Raw genomic sequence first — 23,175 nt, 5'->3', positions numbered from 1 at the left:
ATTTTTATGAAGTAGAATTTACCAAAGCAGTATTTATTTTCAAAAAAAAGTTCTACATGAGTAGAATATTTACTGAGGCATTCATCGACATTTGGCTTTATTAACGATGTATTATCCATTAAAAACAGTTACTTTTGTTCATACATCGAATTGATATATCCCAAACAGGTTTGCTAAGGACACCTATATTTAGATCAGGATTTCTAAAATTTCGGGAAAATAACTATGAAGTCTCAAAAAAAAAAAAAAAAAAAAAAAAAAAAAAAAAAAAAAAAACATTGAATGTAAATGCATCAATACTAATTATTTTTCATACACATTAGAATACTTTTGTTTCTCATAAATAATGTCGAGAAAATCGATGTGCAACATATCTTGCCATTAAATAACTATCCTGATGGGGAATGAAAGCCAGTTTGATATTTCTGTACAGTCTGAGATGACGTCACTAGGTTAGATACCCGGCTACTCTGCACGTAAGGCGTGGTCTAGCTATCCTCGTAGCTTGTAAATATAGCAAAAATTATAGAAAATAATGAAGGTATATTCTTGAATATATTTAACAATATTTAATGGTTCAATGAAATTGAAAATATACAGACCTTATGATAGCCGAAGATAGGTACACTTAAACTATTTTGAAAAGTGGCGGGAACTGGTTGTCTGCTGTTGTTTTATTCCGTAATTTAACATTATTTTATGTGTATTATATTAATATAATATTTTATCAATAGAAGAACCGTATCAAAGAGAGCTTAAGTTTTCACAATTTTTCACATCATTCTTCCCGAGTATTAGGAAGTTTTTTTTTTTTTTTGCAATGTTGTTAAATTCGAATGTCGGGATTTTTTTTTTTTTTTTTTTAGCTCGAGTTAGCTGTTATAATGTTCGAGTTAGATGTTATAATGTTGAACATTTGCATTTTAATATCGTCATTCCTTTCGCTTGTCCGATATGCACATATTCAAACATATACAAAAAGTGAATGTGAAACGCTCCTATTACACGTCCGTAGACAGGGTTAGAATTTAGGAATCGTGTATATATTTGACTGGCACAAGTGATTAATAAAGATAAATTGAAGATATTCCATGTGAATCTACAAAAGAAGTATGCCCTCTAACTGAGTTTTGCTGTGGGATTGTATGTAATTTATCCTTTTTTGTACCATTTGTGATAAAATGTGGAAAATGCCCCCTCTTTTGTGGGTAAGTTGAATGTTTCGTGACATATTTTTTTAAGAAGTAAAATTCAGACTTGCCCCCGGCACTTTATATGTACATGAAATCACGATGAATTGTCTTATGTAACAAACGTTTCACAATAATTTTGTTTTGCACTTGTGCCGGTGCGATTTTTGTTCAACATTTAAGAATTCATAAGTGTCCGTCACGTGATCAACAAAGTCATGTGACATCACAAAAATTGGTTTATTATTATTATATCTGATTGAACTCTTATTACAAGTTGACTGCGAATTCACCATAGATAACGTATTGAAAATAAAATCTACCTCTAAATAAATTGTGTATTTTAATGCATTTTAAGCCTTCGGACAGCCTTAACATAGCCGCGTACTGAATTTACTACAGAAAGTTCCGTCAACCTGACCAATACATAGGGCTTAAGGCGAGTGTGACCGGTCAACAAGGGATGTTTACATCTTCTAGGCACCTGGTCCCACCTCTGAAAATTCAAGGGGTCCTTGTTTTATGTTCTATTCATATACATGTATTTGTATTCTTTTGGATTTTTTTTAGATCGATCAGTGTTTGATGTCTTTACCTTTTTCATTGATATGGAAGCATTCTGAGGTAGTTTAAATTCAAAGATTGCCCCCTCCTCGATCAGTACTGAACTGATTTCTGTTTCTTCCTAGTCAGTGTCATCGGGTGAGCGATAGGGCCCGCGGGCCTCCTATTTGTGCATTTTAATTTTATTCGCCTACTTGAGATATAAACTAATGTGCATTTATAACTGGCGATATGAAATTAATCTGAATAATATTTGCTCTTTAAAACCAGCTTAAAGATATTGTGATTATGACTTAAGGATCATCTCTTAACTAAGGTATTTCTTTGGAAACAAAGAAAATAATATTACATGAAGGTGTAATTAGTGAGCTCATCTATTTCATTTTATTATAGGGTTTCTGGCATATACCCCCAAGATTGTATTTTAATAATTGAACAAATATTATTTGCAGATGCTAAAAAGGTCAATAAAAATAACTTGGATGCGATGTCATTTTTTCTGATTTTATTCGTAAAGGACGACTGCACTTAAGGACATGCGACAGAATAAACTTTCAAAAATACCAATTTTTTTTTTTATTGCAAGGATGGTCTACATCCAAATCGAAATTGTATGTAAATAAATAAAATAAAAGTTTATTTACGAAGCTCGAAACTGTTTCCAAAGGCAAAGGTCATCACTATTACTTGACTCTCCGTTCTATAATGAGGACGCCAATATTTTTACTAACTTCATACATAGTAAGTACAAGTTTGTCTATTGTTCTCCATTTCACAATTGTTGTATATTTGTATTAATAACAACCTGTCAAAAGGAGATTGACAGACGAACATGAGCTCATGATTAAAAAAAAGAGAAAAAGCTGCTTCTTCCTTTTACATTCGCTCTCTCCTTTGTAACCAATGGTTGTGACATATTGAACATTCTTATCCACCACGTGATTTCTTACCTCTGGTAGCTTTCTGAAAACTAAATTGCGTCACGTAACTTGTAAGGTAGCATGATTTGTGTTAACTAGGTCATTGTGTTCAAAAACATTAAATCTTTTGGAATTGATCTAAAATCTTCTTTTATTACACAAACATGCTTACTTTGTTAATTTGGTTTTGAAACATCTTTCAGTAATTTTCTTGTGCCACAGAAAATCGAGAGGAAAGACTGATCACGTTATTCATACATGTCATTGTTATTTATATAATCTAATTTTTATAACAACTCTTACAATATCAGCTCCACCTCTCATGCATACCTAATGTTCACTCCAGGGCAGTTAAGTGTAAAGCAAAAAAAAAAAAAAAAAAAAAAAAAAAAAAAAAAACACGAATAATTTTATTGTACAGGTATCACAGTCTAAAATAATTTTAACATTGGAATTTGGTTCAACATTGACAGGATTCTTTCATAAATATACAAAAGTAAAATAAGGTTAAGATACAGAAGCAACAGAGGGAATCGAAAAAGGCCCAAAAGCTGGCGTTAAGTTTAGCGATCCTTTCTGCTCATTACCTAAACAACTGTTGCTGTCGTATATTTGTATCAAGATACATTTGATGGTAATGCCTGTTTGTTTGGGTTTTTTTTTATTTAACATCCCTCTCAAGAATTTTTCACTCAAACTGAAACTCCACAACTTGCCGGTGGAGGACTGCAAATTCTGTCCAATACTCGGCACCCATGACCATTGGGCAGTGAGGGATCTTTTTCGTACCAGCACCTAATACGACAAGGGACCTCGGTTTAGGACCAGAAGGACGGATCTCCACGTCCCTGCAGTGGGATTCGAACCCGTGAGGTAAGGATCAAACATCCGTACTCTAGAGCAAATGCTCTAACAACTGCGCTTCGCGGGTGATTCAAGGGTAATGTAAGAGTCCTAATTAACGATAACAACATATTAATGATTTAACCTGTAACATATTTGAGGATTTCTCTTAGAATTATCGGGTATCGAAAAAGATACGGAAGTTTAAAGATTAAAAGTTAGTTCTTACAATCACTATCAAATATAATGAAGATTTTTTTAATAGAGATTCTCATTCGTAATCAAAGTCAAAAATTGTTTTGTGACTTATTTAAACATCTACCGGTAAACATAAATAGTTTATATTGATATGATATCCTGTCATCAATGTAAACTTTATTGACTTTATTGACTGAACCCGCACTGACGAAAAATAAATTGGAATATACAGTACTCAAACGACGGAAAAACAATAATTTTTATATGCATAAATAAGTACTTGAGCACTAACTATCATGTAAAACTTTCCCTTCGTAATTGGACTTAAGCAATTTTTAGGCTAACTTTATTTGCCGAAGTGTCAATATTGCCAATTAAATATGGTTAATCTGCATAATTAAAGGATATGCACTGAAATGAAATTTTGATATGGAGATCCCATATTAATCCATAGATAGGTAAATATTTGAGTAAGGGGAGGTCAAGGAGAACATTGAATCGTGAAAGTAGCAAGAAATACTGAACGAGATGAGCATGTTTTGGAAATTATGTTTCATCTGCTCTATGAGTTTAGGAATTGTTTTAAAAACATCAGTGTTGAAGGTCATGCACTATAATTATGCAGTTAAGGTTTTCGATTTTCCAACAACGTCTTGTGTAGAGTTCAACTCTATAAGAAACGGACTGCATTGTTTTTCTAAGTGCTTAGAAACACTGCATAAATTTTACATGTTTAGTCATAACGTGTTAAAGAGACGTTGCATGTGTTGTCTAGATACCCCTGGGAGTGTTTTAAGTGATTTAAGCTGGAAGTCTTATATGCCTCGTGAGTATTAAATTTTCTGTGCTTAACAATTCAAACCAAAAAAGGGACGTAAGTTGCATTGTCAAATTGGGTGATTTTTAGTAATTGGATATTTGGTTAATATTACGATGAGTAAACGGTTACTACTATGGTTTTTAAGACATCTAAAAATCCTTGCTGGAGGTATTACAATTGTGACTGTAATAAATGTAGCATCGCAACAATTTCAAAATATATCATTTATATACAGGCCTATATAAAAGCATTTGCACCGTATAAGCACTTTTTTAAAAAAAAATATTTATCTCTTTTATATAGCTATGCTTGGCTGTTTTTGCAGGATATTCTATATATCGATGTTTTCAGAGTTATGTTTCCGTGTATGCTAATTCAATTTCACTTGTTCAACATCTTTTGGATTTATAGTATTTTTGATGGCTGTGACTTGCTAAATTCTACATTGGCTAGCTCAGTTTCAGTAAGATAATGAGGATCAACTGAGATCTTCTAACGCCTTTATTTCTTGGCAATCAGAGCCAAAAATTAGATAAACAGCGAAAACTAAGAGTATTCAAAATAAATCGGTCGTATTTTAGAAACATTAATCAAGTCAAATATTAACTTACAGTAAATAAAATGTGTTCATTTTCAAAGTTCATGTATTCAGTGAAAACAAAATAAAACATACCTTCCACTTTTGTCTACTTTTGTCTATATATTTGAGTAACTGAATAGCAATTTTACTAGGGATATTCGTATCGATTGCAATAATTCGATTAACCATGCAGGTACTGACAATACTAGAAATAAGTTAACATTTTTCAAACGCAGGACATTCTAATTTAATGTACATGAAAAAAAAAACCAGTAATATTTAGAATTTTTTTTTCTAGGTTAGGCGGTTATGCATGTGCCATTACAACATTTTGATAAATATAACAAATGCTGATGAAATATTTCAAAGGAGAAAGAATAATAGAATAAAAATGGCAGGAAAAGTAACGAAAAATTTCTTGCAACTGTTGACAGCCTCACAAGATTATAAATGATGATAGAGTTTTTAACCTTCTGTTACATAATGAAGCCAATTCAATATAACTAAAGATCAAGTTGGCATCAAAAAGGTTTGAAAGATCTTTATCATAAGTATTCCCCTTTTGTGGGATGTCAAGCTTTCCTTTACTCCAAATTTATAGCAAAGAAGAAAAATTATTATCAGTATATTAGGGAATGTATTTGACTACTGGGAAACTGCTTTAAGCTTTTCTGAAATGAAGAAAAAATTATATTTTGTAATACTGGGGGAAATTACATTTTAAAAGCTGGAATAAGACACTGATGATAAACGTACACTGACCTAAGGATTTCGCCGATATGCTTACAATTTTCAATCACGTTAGACTCTTTACAAAATAGGTAAAATTTCAATTACGGTAAATCGGACCAAAAAAAAATACATTTAACAGGAGTAAAGGTGAGAAATGGATAAAAGTTTCAAATTTTCCCCAAAATATTTGTTGGAGTCTCAATGTTTTTACCCTTGCCAGTCTTTTTGATACTAAATTTGTCACAATAATATCAAGAAAACTATTTTAGGATTGAATCTATTGTGTATTTGTTTTAATGACCCAGGATATGCAATCATTGTGATTCAACGCGCCATCTGAAGAATAACTTTTTAATTGCATTTCTCCATACAGCTGGTATGAATTAAGAGATTAATCACAAAATTTGACTATCATAGTCTCTGTAAATACCAGAAAAAAAATTGTAAGTTAACTTACTACTATGAAAAACATACTGTGAAAAAACAAGTCTGGTCAATTATACTATTTTTATATTACAGCTCACTGTCCCTCTGCATATGCCGTCTATGACTACACACATTTCAATATTTGTCTAAGATACATATCGATATCAGCTAATTATACAGAAGCTGTTTCAAGGTGCCAGCAAGACGGCGGAGATCTAGTCAGAATCGATTCCTTTCAAAAATACGATATCTTTAAAGGACACATAGGTATGAATCTTTTTCCTTTTAAAATCCAGGCTACAGATTTACAGTATCAACTTTTATATATTTATGTATTATTATTTTCACAATGTAATGTTCATAGCTTAATTTTCAATTAAACCTGTATATGCTTAAGAAATGATGATAAATATTAGGTGCTTTAATTGACAATTCTGGAAATTTTAATTACTTTTGTTAATTAAAGATAAACACGTATCTGTCAAAGATAAGTATAGGTAATTAACACCCAACATAAAAGAGTCCGGCTAAAGTTGATTTAAAAAAAAAAAAATCTAATTTCAGACTTAACAACTTTCGCTCATTAAAATTTGGAAATATATGTATTTTGTGATCTACTACAATAAGGAATTTGTGTAATTTAGCACAAAAATGTTTGGTCACACAACTCTCACTTTTTGACAGGACATTATGCAGCTGATGATTCTAGCCAGATCTGGGTACAGGGAGTAGAGATCAACGACCAATGGATATTTCATGATAGAACACTGATGCCCGTTATATGTCCCCTCTTTGAATCTAATATATCAGGAAAGATCCATTTAACGTCGTATGTTTATCACAACTTCTCCTGTTTTGACTCTTCTCCCTCTTCAGAGCATCACTACGTGTGTGAAATCTATCGAGTGTTTCCTTGATTCAACGGATACCTGAGAAACTGGTTTCTAAAATTCAAACATACTTTGCTTCCCACAAGATAAATGGTGTGACTATTCTAAACATCATGATTGTTTTCAAATCAGATTTGCGTTGCATGAAAAGAATGATCTTTATTTTACCTTTCTGAAGAAAGTCAGAAATAGAAACTAGCAAATGAAATGAAAGCAAGTTTGAAAAGGCATTTTCAAAAGAACATATTAATCTGGACGCAAGAGTGAACTGAGACAAACACCCTGTTTTCACACTTACCCGTAATTGCAAACCAATTAATTACATGTGCTTAGATTTACTATCGATAACTATGTCAATAAGACTATTGACATTGTGTGCAAAACATCGCACGTGTATCATGATCATCTATTTCATGTATTGATATAACCCTAGAAATGTTGAAAAATTAAGGATGGATCTATGAAAACTGTACATTGACTCTGAACTTCTATAAAGGGTTTCAATGCACGTTTTATGATACTTCATACGATTAACAGCAATAATAACTCATATATAGATGGAAGTTTTGATGTTTGACCTACCAGAATTTCTTATTTTCATTGATATTCGATGTATGATTTACCTTTTGTAATGAAATATATGGAGATAACGAACAGTAATCGAGCTCAAAAGTCCATTAAACAATACAAAATAGGAGCAGAGCAAACACGGATCTCCAAACATCAGAGGTGGGATCAGGTGCCATGGAGGAGTGAGCATCCCCTGCCGACCGGTCACACCCTCTGTGTGATCCTTGTCACGATCGGGAAATAACGGAAAAATCCGTCGACAATTCAGTGTGTAAATAATGGCCTAACAATTAGTATGAAAAACGTCAGTCAGCATTTGACTCAATGATAAATTGTATTTGCTGACAAGGTCATTGTATCGACCATAGAACTTACGAAATGATGACTTTAAACGAGACAACTGATATTCTTGTTTCATCAACTTGTTTGTCAATAATTTACCTTGTTTTAGAAATTGTACATACGTAGAGCATGCTCTTGCGTATCGAATCAACTGAGAGAGATATACCCCGTATGCAGGTGATGAAGGTATATTGCTGCATAAGTAAGGGAAGTTGACGATTGAAAAGTTAAAGTCATCACGTATATCATAAATCTTGGCTGTTAAATTACCATTAATGTCTTTTTGAAGTAAAATATCAAAATATCAAACAGATGTGTCAGAATCTGTGGTATCTTTTATCTCAAGCTCACCGGGATATATCGTATCGACATAAGAATGAAATAGCCATTTATTTTTAATTGACAATACGTCGTCGATATATCTAAATGTCGAGTTGAAGGCCACAGCAAGTGTTTTCTTCTTTTCACATACAAGATTTTGGACGAATTCTGCTTCATATGAATACAAAAAAAAGGTCTGCTAATAAGGGGCGCAATTGGTACGAATGATAATTCCAATAGATTGTTGGAAGACCTGGTCTCCAAAAACCACATAGATATTGTCAATCAGAAACTCAAGCATCTTTTTAATGTCAACTTCAAAGTACTTGTGTGTACAATCAGAATGTTTTTAACAAAATAATTTTGCAAATGACCAATGACAAGTTAAGTAAATTTACGAGTTCCATTTTTATTGAAAAAGCAGCTGTCAATGATATCAAAAAGCCATGACTTTAATTTATCGTGGGGAATGGTTGTGTATAAAGTTGAAAAGTCGTAAGTTTTTAAGCTGTTGATTTTGGTAAAATCTTGTGATTTCAAATTCGCAGTATGATTTACCTTTTGTAAATAATAACATGTTTGGTTTAACACTTGTTATTAGTTGTAGTATCATTCATTTCTAAGTATCTACATGTAAATGTTTAAGGAAGGGGGGAGGGGGTCACATCGCACTTACCATGCAACAGACAATGCACCATAATCTTAGATTAATTTCCTAGTCGAAATTTCTAAACTGTGAGGATTATTAATAACATACAATTAAATCAATCCTTAAAGCCTTTCCCATTCAGATAAATAATTGACTTCCTGATCGAAAACGGGTTTTTGTATTACTTTTTTTCAAAAAGACTTATGTAAGCCATTGTCGCTATTCGTACTGTCATCACTATTATATAATGATAATGTTTTGCATAAAAGTTTGATAATGGACTGGTTGTCAAAGGATTCATAATCAAATTATTTATTCAGACTTTTATACAATGTTCTTTAAAGAATAACAGGCTTTAAAACGGCCATTTTATCTCTTTTTTTGTATTGATTTCTATTACTTTATCCCTAATAGATTTTGATAAAAGATAGGGTATGAATGAGATCCGGATGCACAAGGTCTGACTAGAATGATTTATTGCGATCATAATTTGTTTTCACTTTAGAGAGAGAGAAAAGATTAAAAAAATCAATTCATCATAAATTCTAGGGAGCAGTATATTTTTAATGATTTTATATAATATAATTATGTATACAAACATTCTTAGTACAAAGTATCCACGAAATGAGAAAAATGCATTACTATTTCATTTTTATTTGACAAGTGTACATGTAGATTTTTGAAATACAGGTTGTTTCAAAATATGTGATTCTACTTTGATTCTCAATAACATTATCGTCAATAATAGTACATATTCCATTTATACATTGACGGCTTTGACTATCCTTTTCATTTTCCTATAAAAATATTAGAAAGCGTTTTCGGAACGTGAAGACGTTATCAAACTATAATTACATTGATGAATCAAATCAACGAGTTAAAGAATTTCTCCAATGGAAATGTTTGACATGTCCCCGATTTATGCCCATTGGATTTATCTATGTGGATATCTTTTAGGATAAAGCCCCTTTTTGCGAGAATTTCAAGTTTGTTTTACATAGGGACATGCAAGAAGCTACTCAATCGCAGCTCTGTTAAGGCTGCATAAAGGGGGTGGGGTCTTATTTATATAGAAAATATCTACTGTGACATCACAAAAATATAGCAATTCCTTAAAACAACAGAAAATGAAAGAATTTGCGGTTTTAAACTCCATAAGAGTGATGAATTACATTAAAACTTACCACTGCATTCATTTCTGTCGCTAGTTAAATCCCACACAGCAAGATATAATCAAGTCACTGATCGCAATGCACTTGTCAACATGACGTCATTATGGTAAAATTTGACGCATTTTACAGTGTTTTATGTGCAGTGAAAGGCGGATCATGCAATTTTTCCACAGTGAAAAACGCATTTTACTATTGAACAGAATATTATTTGCAAATCTTAGGTAGACAATTAATACAAATCTGAAACCTATGTTTAGTGTCATCATTTAAAAACTATCGGGAGAATGTATTGAATTAATTCTACCGTGTTTTTGTGTACAGGGTGTGCCTCATTAAATCGCCTTTTCGCAAGGGCATACACTTAATAGAGCTTGACCATTTTTTGAATATGCATAACAGAAACATTCCTTAACTTGAAAAGTGCTGCTGCTTTCCTGAAATCGAGAGCATGAAACACATGGTAAAGGTCACACATATTTCGAATAGAGTGAAATAACTTGAAATTTAAACTAATAAATGCTAATTCTATTTAAAGCAGCAGCACTTTTCATAAACTACAAATTAAATAGATACAATTTATTAATGAAATATTTTATTCTAAATAAGATATGCCCTTGCGATATTGAAATTTGTTTATGACCTACATACAGTACACATTACATGCATTTATCACGTGACTGTCAAGTAACGTGACCAAACCAAATTCCGTACAGACAGGGGTATACAATGTTATTTCAATTAAAATTAAAGTCATGTGATAATGTAGTAGCTTTACAAAAATAAATTCAGCTTAAAAAGGTATGTATTTATGCAGATTTATATTCCGTTGATTTCTTCGTAGTACGCCTTAACAGTCCTGCACAGAAATGCAACACAGACGTTAAAAGGAAACTTTATATTGTGCTTTAGTTTTTAGTCGGCAATTTTCCTCTTTAGTCAGGAAAACCTTCACAAATGAAATAGATGAGGTGAGCTCTCTGGTGTCTTTTATTTCGAGTGCATTTGGGATATTTGGAGACAAAATATGAATGAAAATAAGTATTGTAGATTGATAAAACGTAATCCATATATCTAACAGTAGATGTGAAGTACGCAGCAAGACTTTTATGCTCCTTTTTTGTCAAATTACCAGCTCCTTAATTTTACGAGAAATTTTAAAAGAAAAAGACACTCACCATAGTCTCTCGGATCCATCTTGAACGTAAACATGGAAAATCCGTCTCTAGATCATACGTATATATAGAAATTCAATTTCAGTACAACAACTTAAAGGGCAAAAAAATTGCAAAATGTTTAGTTAAGCCAGTGAACCACTTATGTATTAATAGGTCTGCGTTTGTTCTGTTCAAAATTCATATTGTTTCAATGGACAATTGAGCTTGATAACTGTTCGTTATCTTCATATTTCATTAAAATGTTCTACGAGAAACCAAATAAACCTCTTTGATAAAAACATAAAATTAAAAAAAATGATCCTTACACATTCGATTTTTTTCTTAGTAACTCTTTGCTATTAATTTCTCCATTTTTTTTTTTTTTAAAATATATACATTTATTTTCACCAACAACAATAGCATTAGATTCAAAAGTAATATGACGCCTTGCTTACTTTTTAGAACAAAAATTATGTCTAAAAATGATTTGAAGAAAATTTGACTCAGAGAATTTAAATAACAATAATTTATTACAAAAAAAGTAACATAAAAAATATGAAGTATATACAGTATATAAAAGTAATTTTTAATGACATGCATATTAAATTAATATTAGAAAACACAATGGGTCGTTGTGCGAAGTTACAACATAAAATTGTTATCTGTATTTAAAAAAAATGCATTCCTCAATTATCTCCTCTAATTGTTTTAGGGAAAATTAATACAAATGAAAAAATCTATGACTGGGATATATAAAAAAAGATACTGATTTTTTTTTAATTGCTGATTAAGAGATTGAAATATCTCAATTGTTAAAGTTCAAAACTGATTTAAAATCTTTCAGATTAAACATTATTAGTAACTTTCTAAGATATTGACAAAAGAAAAGTGATGACTTAAATAGTTGTTACATTTTATGTTTTTTAGCTAATTAAACTTATCACCACAATTTGGTAAGAAATATTACCTGACATCTTGACATTTCTTTCTTATGAACTTATCTCCCTTATTAGACTCTCCCTCCACATTAAATGGCGTTTAAACGAGACAGACATTTAGGAATTACACTTACATTAAGTGGAAATGAATTTGTATAGACAGGGTTTCAGGCATACATCTAGTTCGAAGTTAATACAGCAGACAAGATGAATCCAGCGATATCTAGTTATGTTCAAATTTACTACAGTTGTATGATATTTATAGTTTATGAAATCTGTCTGAAATCATTCTTTCAACAAATTAATATAGATTTGATGAAGTGTATACTGAATATGCAAGATACAGATAGTATATGCAAGACTTAGCGATAAATTCATGCAGAAGAAGACACCATAAAATAGAAATTTATTACAGATGAAAGAGTCCATATTTTTTTTTTTATTATACATAGTCAGGATTTGAATAAATAAGACATTGATGGCTGCATGGTTACATCATTTTCATTAACGAACTTCTGTCATAGAAAAATGGGAAAATGTTCAGATTACAACTTATAACTTCTATGATTTCCTTTAGCTGTGTGTAGAACATCAAAGTGTTCGGGAAATAATCCAGCGATAGACTTGCCTTTGCAACTAATTTTTAACGTTGTTTGAGGTATTGATTGTGACGTCCATGTCGCTGCACTCTCACTTACCCTCCGGTTAATACAGCTTCAAATCCAGTGATTAAGTAGTATGAGGAACTGTGTGCATATGTTTACATTATATAGGGACTATTCAAAGAGTTTATAATAAAATAAATTTTCGGTTATATTCAAAATAGATATAAAAATGAAAATAATTTAAACCCATGGAAAGATTAGTGAATTTGTTTTGTTTTATATCCTGTTGCAGAAACAGTTATACTATAACAGTTAGCATACTTGTGACGGGAATTACTTTTCAGTATTCTTTGACTCTATGCTTAAATATTTTGATATTAGTTGAAAGAAAGAGTATATCAGTTTTAGTAATATCTTTTTTAGTTGTTACGTAATTGTGTTTATTTGCATGGAATACAAACTTCTCCATAAAAACTATTTAACAAAGAGCTCAAAATAATAAAAAAAAAAAAAATACAATGAGAGTGAAAAATGTACAAAAATATTTCCAAAACGTCTTTTCTCCTGCTGGTGCCTTACAGATAATGAACTTTTTCGACAAAATCACAAACAGAAGCATGTATTTATCCGTATTTATAGTCAAACACTAAACATCCGGCTGCAACAGAACATGTGATCATACTAATGACAGTTAAAACATAAGACACATGTAGATGATCAGACAGGGCTACGTCTCCAATGGAAAACATGTCCTGAACATTGGTGCCTCCAAAAATCACTATGGCAATGCAGATACAGACAGCTGAAACAAAACATATACATTTAAAAACATTATTTTAGAATATGAAGTTACTAATAAATACAAATATTCATACTAGATTGTCATAGATAATTTTTGAAGATTTTTGCACTTATTCCTATTTTAGAATAAAATTCACAAGGCAATGAACCTATTTATTATCAATAAAATGTGAAAATAACGAATCATACATTAAAATTTTCGGGTTTTATTACAAATTGCTTTATCATATAAATATATATATATTTTTTTAAAAATTGTATTAATTGTAGAGAATGTCGTTTTAAGAATTCTAAAATAAATGATTTTTTTGCTAATATCTACACCAAGCTTTAGAATTTTTCCATTAGTATGAATTTTAGAATAGAGATTTGATGTTTATTTATCACTGGTTGAAGTTGATGGGTAAGATTATCATGATAGTGGTTTAATAAAACACTGAATTTTTTTCCGATTTTTCCCGCTTGTTCAATCATGACAAAGAGCACATGGCGGGTGTGACCTGTCGACACGGAATACTTCCTCCTCCATGGCACCTAATCTCACATCTGATGTTTTAGAGGTCCGAGTTTTAGCTCACCTGAGGTGAAAGCTCAAGTGAGCTTTTCTGATCACATTTTGTTTGTAGTCCGTCTGTCTGTCTGTCCGTCTGTTCGTCCGTCTGTCTGTAAACTTTTCACATTTTCGACTTCTTCTCCAGAACCACTGGGTCAATTTCAACCAAACGTGCCACAAAGCCTTGGGTAAAGGAGATTCAAGTTTGTTCAAATCAAGGGCCTCGCCCTCTTCCAAGGGGATATAATAAAGAATTCGTGAAAAATTAATAGCATCTTTTAAAAATCTTCTTCTCAAGAACCACATGGCTAGGAAAGATGTAACTCACGTGGAAGCATCCTCAGGTAGTTTAGATTTAAGTTTGTTCAAATCATGACCCCCAGGGGTAGGGTGGGGCCAAAATGGAGGATCAATTTTTACATAGAGATATATGGGAAAAACCTTTAAAAATCTTATTCTCAAGAACAGCAAAGCCATGATGGGTCATATTTATGTGGAAGCATCCTCAGGAAGTGTAGATTCAAGTTTGTTCAAATCATGACCCCCGGGGGTAGGGCGTGGCCACAATGGAGGATCAAAGTTTTACATAGAAATATGTGGGAAAAACCTTTAAAAATCTTCTTTTCAAGAACAACAAAGCCATGATGAGCCATATTTATATGGAATTAAAAATCTTCTTCTCAAGAAAAACAAAGCCATGATGAGTCATATTTATATGGAAGCATCCTCAGGTAGTGTAGATTCAAGTTTGTTCAAATCATGACCCCCGAGGGTAGGGCGGGGCCACAATGAAGGATCAAAGTTTTACATAGAAATATGTGGGAAAAACCTTTAAAAATCTTCATCTCAAGAACAGCAAAGCCATGATGAGTCATATTTATATGGAAGCATCCTCAGGTAGTGTAGATTCAAGTTTTTTTCATATCATGACCCCTGGTGGTAGGGCGAGACCACAATGGAGGATAAAAGTTTTACATAGAAATATATAGAAAAAAGCTTTAAAAATCTTCTTCTCAAGAACAGCAAAGCCATGATGAGTCATATTTTTACGGAAGCATCCTCAGGTAGTGTAGATTTAAGTTTGTTCAAATCATGAGACCCCGGGGTAGGGCGGGGCCACAATGGAGGATCAATTTTTTTTTATAGAAATATATGGAAAAAAGCTTTAAAAATCTTCTTCTCAAGAACAGCAAAGCCATGATGAGTCATATTTATATGGAAGCATCCGCAGGTAGTGTAAATTCAAGTTTGTTCAAATCATGATCCATGGGGGGTAGGGCGGGGCCACAATGGAAGATCAAAGTTTTACATAGAAATATATAGAAAAAAGCTTTAAAAATCTTCTTCTCAAGAACAGCAAAGCCATGATGAGTCATATTTTTACGGAAGCATCCTCAGGTAGTTAAGATTCAAGTTTGTTAAAATTATTACCCCTGGGGATAGGGTGAGGCAACAATGGGGGATCGAAAATTTTACATAGGAACATATAGGAAAATACCTTCTTTTCAAGAACTGAAAATCATGTTTAGTCATTTTGAAAGCATGAAAGCATCCTCAGATAGTGTAAATTCAATTTTGTTCAAATGATGACCCCAGGGAGTTAGGGTGGGACCTAATGGGGGATCAAAAGTTTTACATAAGAACATATAGAAAAAATATTTCTTCTCAAGAACAGAAAAGCTATGTTTAGTCATATTGATCTGGAAGCATCCTCAGATAGTGTAAATTCAATTTTTTTCAAATGATGACCCCCGGGGGTAGGGTGGGGCCAAATGGGGGATCACAAGTTTTTCATAAGAACAAATAGAAAAAAATGTTTCTTCTCAAGAACAGAAAAGCTATGTTTAGTCATAATGATATTGAACCATCCTCAGGTAGTGTAGATTCAAGTTTGTTCAAATGATGACCTCTTGGATAGGGAGGAACCACAATGGGGGATCAAATTTTTACAAAGGAATATATGGGAATTTTTTTAAAAATCTTGTCAAGTACAACAAAGCCATTTGTTATATTGACATGGAAGCATCATCAGGTAGTTTAAAATTCACCCCCCCCCCCCCCTCGGTTATCTTTTCAATGCTGAACTGATTTGTGCTTTTGTCTAGCCAATGTGCTCAGGTGAGCGATATGGCCCATGGGCCTCTTGTTCTACTATAAATTTATATTGTTTCAAAGGGCTTTTCAGCTTAATATCTGTTCCTTATCGCATTACTAAAAGGATAAAATTGCAAGAAATTTAACAAGTGAATTAAATAACAGTTGATTTATAATCATCCAATGTTAAATAAATTAAATTCTTGCGTTGAAAGGCTTCAATTTTTTTTTTAAAACAAATATCAAGTCTCTGAAAGGCTTTATGTTTGCCAAAATAATTATTCATTCATTGGATTTAGATATCTAGAATTAGATCGAAGAATATGTGTTTTAATAAACGGAGTTGCATGTTGAATATGTGTTTGAAAATTGATGTAATGTACGATTCTATTTAATAATGTTACCATTTTAGACTGTTAACAATTGTAGTTTGATGTTTTTTAAAGTGTTTTGATTTCCAGGATATTCAATTGCAAAACGGACTTTCTTTTTTTTTAAATCAAGATTAAGATTAATAATGAAAGATTGACCCTTGGAGTAATCGCACACAGATATGTCTGCTTTATTCTAAACGTCCTTTTAAATAATTATATTGAAGGAGTTTACCTTTTAAATGTTAGAGAGCACAATTTCACGTTTTTATCTGATTAAAAGTGTGTTTTATTAATAGGCATTTAAACTTTATATGGTGAAGGTATTTCCTCTTTTATAATAGGTCCATTTTTTCTGAATATCATTATGCCGCTTCTCTAAAGTGTATTTATGTATATTTTTTGCAACTGATCTTGCCTAATCGGTATCAATTTGAACAACTGTTGTGTAACAGTCAACAAGTCTCCTTCCTGGTCATATCCTTAACTACAGAAATTTGTTTATTCCATCCTTTGTACATGTTTTATTTGCATACAATTCTTTAGAAGTTGTGCGATTCAAATTTATTTCTTACATCCTGATCTGTACGATGTTCTCTACATATTTAATAATACCTAGCTTTAAACCTTTTAGGTCACCATTATTTCATGCTTGACTGCATAACAAAAATTGCTAAAGTAGGTGTTAAAATATTTTGAACACTGTTCTTTAATAGAATTTTGAGAACATAATAATACTAAATTAACAAGGAAAGGCATTAAATTATTATATCTTCTTAACAGAAATAGAAAATCATTTGTACAAGAATTAAGTATGCAAAAGATTGATTCAAAAAAGTTATTTTGAATAAAAAATGACTGATATGATTTTGCAAAAAGGGGATTTATGTTTAAAAGCATAACAAAGAGCCTGTGCTGTTATACATTTTTGAAATATAGATATATTATGGATAACTTAATAACTAGTTCAATTGAAGACTCTCACTATTATAAATTTTCCAAATTTAATATCCTGTTTTTGTTTTAAAATATACAGTTTTAAAAATAATAGAAAAAATACAAAAATATAAACCATGATATCTTTTACAGGAATCATTGGGTAACGATAAGTCGGTACTGTCCATTATGATTAAAAAAAAATAGTAACTTCAGTTAAAATATAACAATAACGAGCAGTGATCAAGCCTCCTTTGCACAAATATAATTTCTTTTCAGATTCATTTTAGATTGTTATCAAAAGAGTACGTGTCTCTAAAATTATAACGAAAGAAAATTCATTAATTAATGAAATCATGTATGAAATGTCCTTGTTATAAACAAATTATTCAATTGTCAATTTATAATGCCATTTCCAATATCAAAACAAAGCCCGGGGTATACAAGTTAATTCTATATCAGTACACCAAATCTGCGCATTATTTCTAATAAAAATCAAAGTTCTTGACATTTGAAGAAAATTGAGCTTTTAAGAACATCTCAAAAGTTGTTTTTATTATCATTATTATGAAGTAAGCCATTGATAAATGATAAAATATATCACAAAACTAATCTTTTAGTAACGATTTTATCAGTATTTAATAGTTTCGCCTGGCTTAGGGGTTAAGTTTTTCTTTAAAGCCTAAAACATCGCTTATTGGTCATTTTGAAAGTAGTTTCATGAAAAAGGAATAATGAAGAAAATTCTGATTCATAGTACAATGTACTTATGTAACCAAGAAAATTGCTTCCTTTTGATAAATTATGCAGTGCCTAAGCATGACAGAATTATTTAAATAAATGTCCTATGAAATTGTTTAATTTTGATAAAGTTTAATTTTTATTTAAAAAAAAAATATTGCCTTTGCGAGACTTGATGTATGGATTTTGGGTTTCCATCTCATACAATACAAAGGAGCTCAGCTGCAATATCTATTTATGCATTTTGCTAAATTTTGAAAGATAATATACTGGATCCTGACTAAAATTTGATTTTAGTAATACAAAATTTACTCATGTTATTTTTCGTTAACCAAAAATATACAGTGAAAGCTGTCTAATCCGGCAGGCACTGGGAAACATTTTGTGTCGGGATGGTCAGGGTATTGGATCACTCATTGTTAGGAAGATGGAAAATGGTAAAATAGGAATGAAAATAAAAGTCGATATTCACAGTGAAATTTATTACAAAGGCGCCCGATAAGACAGTTTTTCACTGTATTTTAAGGAACTTACCAGCAGTAACTGTTATGCAAATGCAGCTTAAAACTATGATAGTATTTCTTTTTCTCAGGATAAAGATGTAAAAGAAAAGCAATGTGGAGACCATAAGAAGGCATCCAAATCCAATAGAATCTGTGCTTTGAATTAATCGAAACCAGTCTAGAGAAAAACAATCATAAATTAATCTACAGTTACAAACTCATGGTTTTTTTTTTCAATCTTGTTCAACAGAAAATAGGTAACAATATTTTCCTAGGATTTTTTTTTTTTATTTTATATAAATTTTATATATGTATATATATATTTTTTAAATTATATGTATATCTATATATATATTATATATGAATATTTTTTAATACGAAATGTTATGACATTTTAATTCTATTTTCATTTATTATTCTTGTGATACTCAATCTAATCTGAAAAAAAAAATCAATATTCAAATATTTTTGGGTTTTTACCTGGAGCATTCCATGTACTTTCACAAACAGTTCCATCTGATGACTTTTTACAATATTTCCATAATCCAAAAATATAAGTGATGGAGCTTGGTGAAGTTGACCTCACCCAATAGGGTGTGGCAAATCCAATAAGGTTTAAGGAAAATGAAATCAAATTGAGACAAAATCCCACAACTAGAAATCCCGAGGAATCTCCAAAGATCATGTTCAGTTTTCAACGATTAAAAAGAATCCTGGGTTTTGTCTAAAAAAATAGATCCTTGTGTCGTAAAACGTAAATTCTATGTTTTATCAGAATATGGTCAAATTACACATATAAGCGTGCACTTTAACATTGAGCCTTATGTATTGAATCTATGATAAGTAATTTTCAGTAAATAGTAACAAACAAGAAAATCTAACAAATTAAAAAAACAACAACATATATTTGTTTTCCAGGCCGTTACCTTTTTTTAAACGACAAACAGTATTGGTAAATACTGTAGATTTTTTTAACATCGGTCCACCCTCTACTTGAACTACTCAAATGAACAGCTCTCCTATATATATATATATATATATATATATATATATATATATATATATATATATATATATATATATATATATATAGATATAGATATATATATATATATATATATATATATATATACAACCGGATTATTGTCACCATAGTTTTCTTGTGGAAGGTATTTAACAACCTGTATGGTTGCCAAAACAAATGGGTCAATGATTGTGATAATAAACATGTACTGTGAATGAATTTACACTTCCTAAAACTTTTGTTCTGGATATTAATGCTTTTCACGGAAACCGGATAAAGCAGAAAACTATTTTGTGTTGACTAAATAAGTAAGGATGTGGCAGAAGAAACCTACGATGAGAGAGAGAGAGAGAGAGGAGGGGGTAGATTAATATGACTCTTTTTTCTTGATGTGTGGCCTGCGGAGCAGAGCGACAAATAGGAATCACTTCAGGCTTCTGATTGTTTGTCTGTCAGACTTATAACTTGAGAACTGTAAGATGTATGGATTTGACATTTGGCATACAAAGAGCCAGGGTTACTGACCTCTTGACCCCTAAAGTTGATCTACTTTTCTAAATAGTTTATAGTGCAGATATAGAGCATATTTTAGACATTTCAGAGGTAAATCTGTGCTTTTAAGCAATTACACTGTTTGTCATAGGATATTGTAAATAGTAGTTCTACATCACTTGACCTTGGTCTTTGACCTTCATTGCAAAAAACAACTTATACTGTCGGGCTTGGTTTATAAAAATGGATCGTCTTTTAAATAAAATGTAGACTGAAATATCTTTTAGTACTGAATGTTGAGGGTTGTAAGAATAAAATAATAAATAATTATTTCTTATAATTTGAATTTCATTATTCGATTTGAGGGTTAAGGGATAATATTTCCATTTCAGTGTCACATTTCATTTGATTGATTGATTGATTGTATGTTGTTTTACGTCCCATTCGAGAATTTTTCACTCATATAGAGACATCATCATATACCGGTGAAGGGCTTCAAATTTTGACCTTTACTCGGCACCCAGGGCCATTGAGCAGTGAAAGATCTTTATCGTGCCAACGCCTGCCGTGACACGGGGCCTCGGTTTTTAAGGTCTCATCCGAAGGACCTGCAACTTTCACTTCAAAGTGCCGAGCGCATGCCGAAGGAACAGTTGCTACCAATTATTTATCGACTTAGGTCAGTTGCGGCCGAGATTCGAACTCACCACCTCCGATCACTGAGCGGTTTGTTTGTTTGTTTATCGCCCTTTGAGAAATTTTCACTCATACTGAGACGCCACCACCTGCCGGTAGAAGGCTGAAAATTTAGAATTGTACACGGTACATACGGACTTTAAGCAGTAAGGGATATTTTAGTGCCAGCATCTACTTCCTTACAGAAACTGGGTTTATATGGTCTCATCCAAAAGGAACGGCCTCCGTGTCAAACAGTGTATTCTTACCACTGCGCCACGCGGTCGTTGGTTATCAAAAGTACAAGTTGAGAACAGTTTAATTCAATAAAGTTATGAAGATCATGTTTGTTAACATTTTGTGTGTCTTACAATAAGTGTCTTGTATCATACTGCAGATTACTTATATACTGGTATCAAATGGACTGCATATTATGAACATCCTGTATCAAATTGACTGCATATTATGTATATACTGGTATCAGGGTTCTCCATCATTTCAAATGTTAATGCGGCTTAGATCTACTCGAAGTGATAATTTTCGAAGTCAGTTCGCTGTGGAATTCACAAAAATTCCACTAAATAAATTGAAAAACACATAAATCCTCTGAATCATTAATTTTATAGAAAAATGGTATTTTAAAACTACAAAAGTCTATTATGATCAATCTATTGAGAAAAAAAATAAAGGCGTTATAACGCCTTTCGAAAAGGTGTAATAAAGCCTTTTAGAAAGGCGAAATAACGCCTTTCGAAAAGGACGTTAAAACGCTTTTCTCAAAATGCGTTATTATGCCTTTCAAAATGCGTTATTACGCCTTTACAAAGGGCGTTGTTATGCCTTTTTCAAAGTTGTTATTACGCCAATGAACAAGGCGTTATTTCAATACATGACTAACTTAGCCCACTCCGAGTGCTGAAATCTTACCCCCGGGACATGATTTTTTACAATTAAATGTAGGTCTAATTTTTCAAAAAAATAATTTAAACATATTGTAATTAGATTTCCAGGAAAAAAATTAAATGTGTAATATATTTTCAATGTTAAACCAAAAAGTAATTCTCTGATGCCAGACACCTCTACCATAATTGCTCATTATATCCATGCAAATATAGTTTGCTTGCTTTCTTCAAAGAGGAGAGAAAAATATTTTCAAATTTGACATGAATTTTTAATACATGGCCAGCAAAGCTCCAAGCTGCATCTGCCAATATCCTGGATTTTTTTTGCAAGTAAAGTGTTGACTTCTCTTAATACGCATGCAAACAGTTGTCTGCAAGATGTGCAGGAATATAGAAAATACTTTTAAATATAACATGAATACAGATGGCTTTGATTCAATCTTTCATATATTTTATTACATACAATAACGCCGTTTTTTTTTTTTTTTTTTTTTTTTTTTTTTGGATATAACGCCTTTTCAAACAGGCCGATAGTACTAGTGCGAGTGTAGCCCCCAACCCACCCAAATTTCGTGAGAATAGTCTTCTTATAGTTTAGATATAATGATTCATTTATTGGCTCCTTGGTCCTTGAATATTTTGTTGCAGTATGGTCAAACTCATGGAAATTATTGCATTTAAAAAAGTTAAGCCGAAAAGTTAGAAAAAGGTCCCCCTCGAGTTAAGACAGTTTATTTTTTGGGGGGATGGGGGTGGGGATGGGGGTGGGGGGTTGCCGTGTGAGGTGTTTATTGTGTTTTTGTTTGCTTGTCATTGTTGGGGGAGGTTCCCTTTTCAAATGCATAGGCCTGTCTAAGGCATAATAATGGATATTCATAAATCATAATAACGCCTTTTCGAAAGGCGTAATAACGCCGTTTAGAAATTACACCTTCTTTCGTATTATTACGCCTTTTCCAAAGGCGTTATAACGCCTTTAAAAAAATGTTCCTCCATAGATTGATCCTAATAGGTTTTCGTATAAAACATTTAGTCAAATTGGAAAATTAAATTTTAATTTATAATAAAAATTATGAAGTACTGTGAAAAAAAAACCCTTTCCACCGATGTACATACGTACTTACATGTTTAAATAAACAAGAATCTTTAAATAGAATCTGAAAATAATA

At 31.7% G+C, this 23,175-nt stretch overlaps 1 protein-coding gene across 1 annotated transcript; it reads left to right on the top strand.

Moving 5' to 3' along the window:
• The first annotated feature begins 397 nt into the window (after window positions 1-397).
• Window positions 398-7,410, top strand: LOC133198147 (uncharacterized). The gene is made up of 3 exons (XM_061334288.1): window positions 398-452; window positions 6,367-6,540; window positions 6,958-7,410. The coding sequence occupies exons 1-3, from the start codon at window positions 398-400 to the stop codon at window positions 7,188-7,190; spliced, it is 462 nt and encodes a 153-aa protein (XP_061190272.1). The 3' UTR covers window positions 7,191-7,410.
• Window positions 7,411-23,175: the final 15,765 nt, after the last annotated feature.

The sequence above is a fragment of the Saccostrea echinata genome, unplaced genomic scaffold (assembly GCF_033153115.1).
Source record: "Saccostrea echinata isolate AGI-Se365-2 ecotype Australia unplaced genomic scaffold, CSIRO_AGI_Sech_v1 ptg000033l, whole genome shotgun sequence".
In the NCBI taxonomy this organism is placed as follows: domain Eukaryota; kingdom Metazoa; phylum Mollusca; class Bivalvia; order Ostreida; family Ostreidae; genus Saccostrea; species Saccostrea echinata.
Note: the sequence above shows the minus strand (reverse complement) of the source record. Positions and strands in the feature narration are given on the sequence as shown.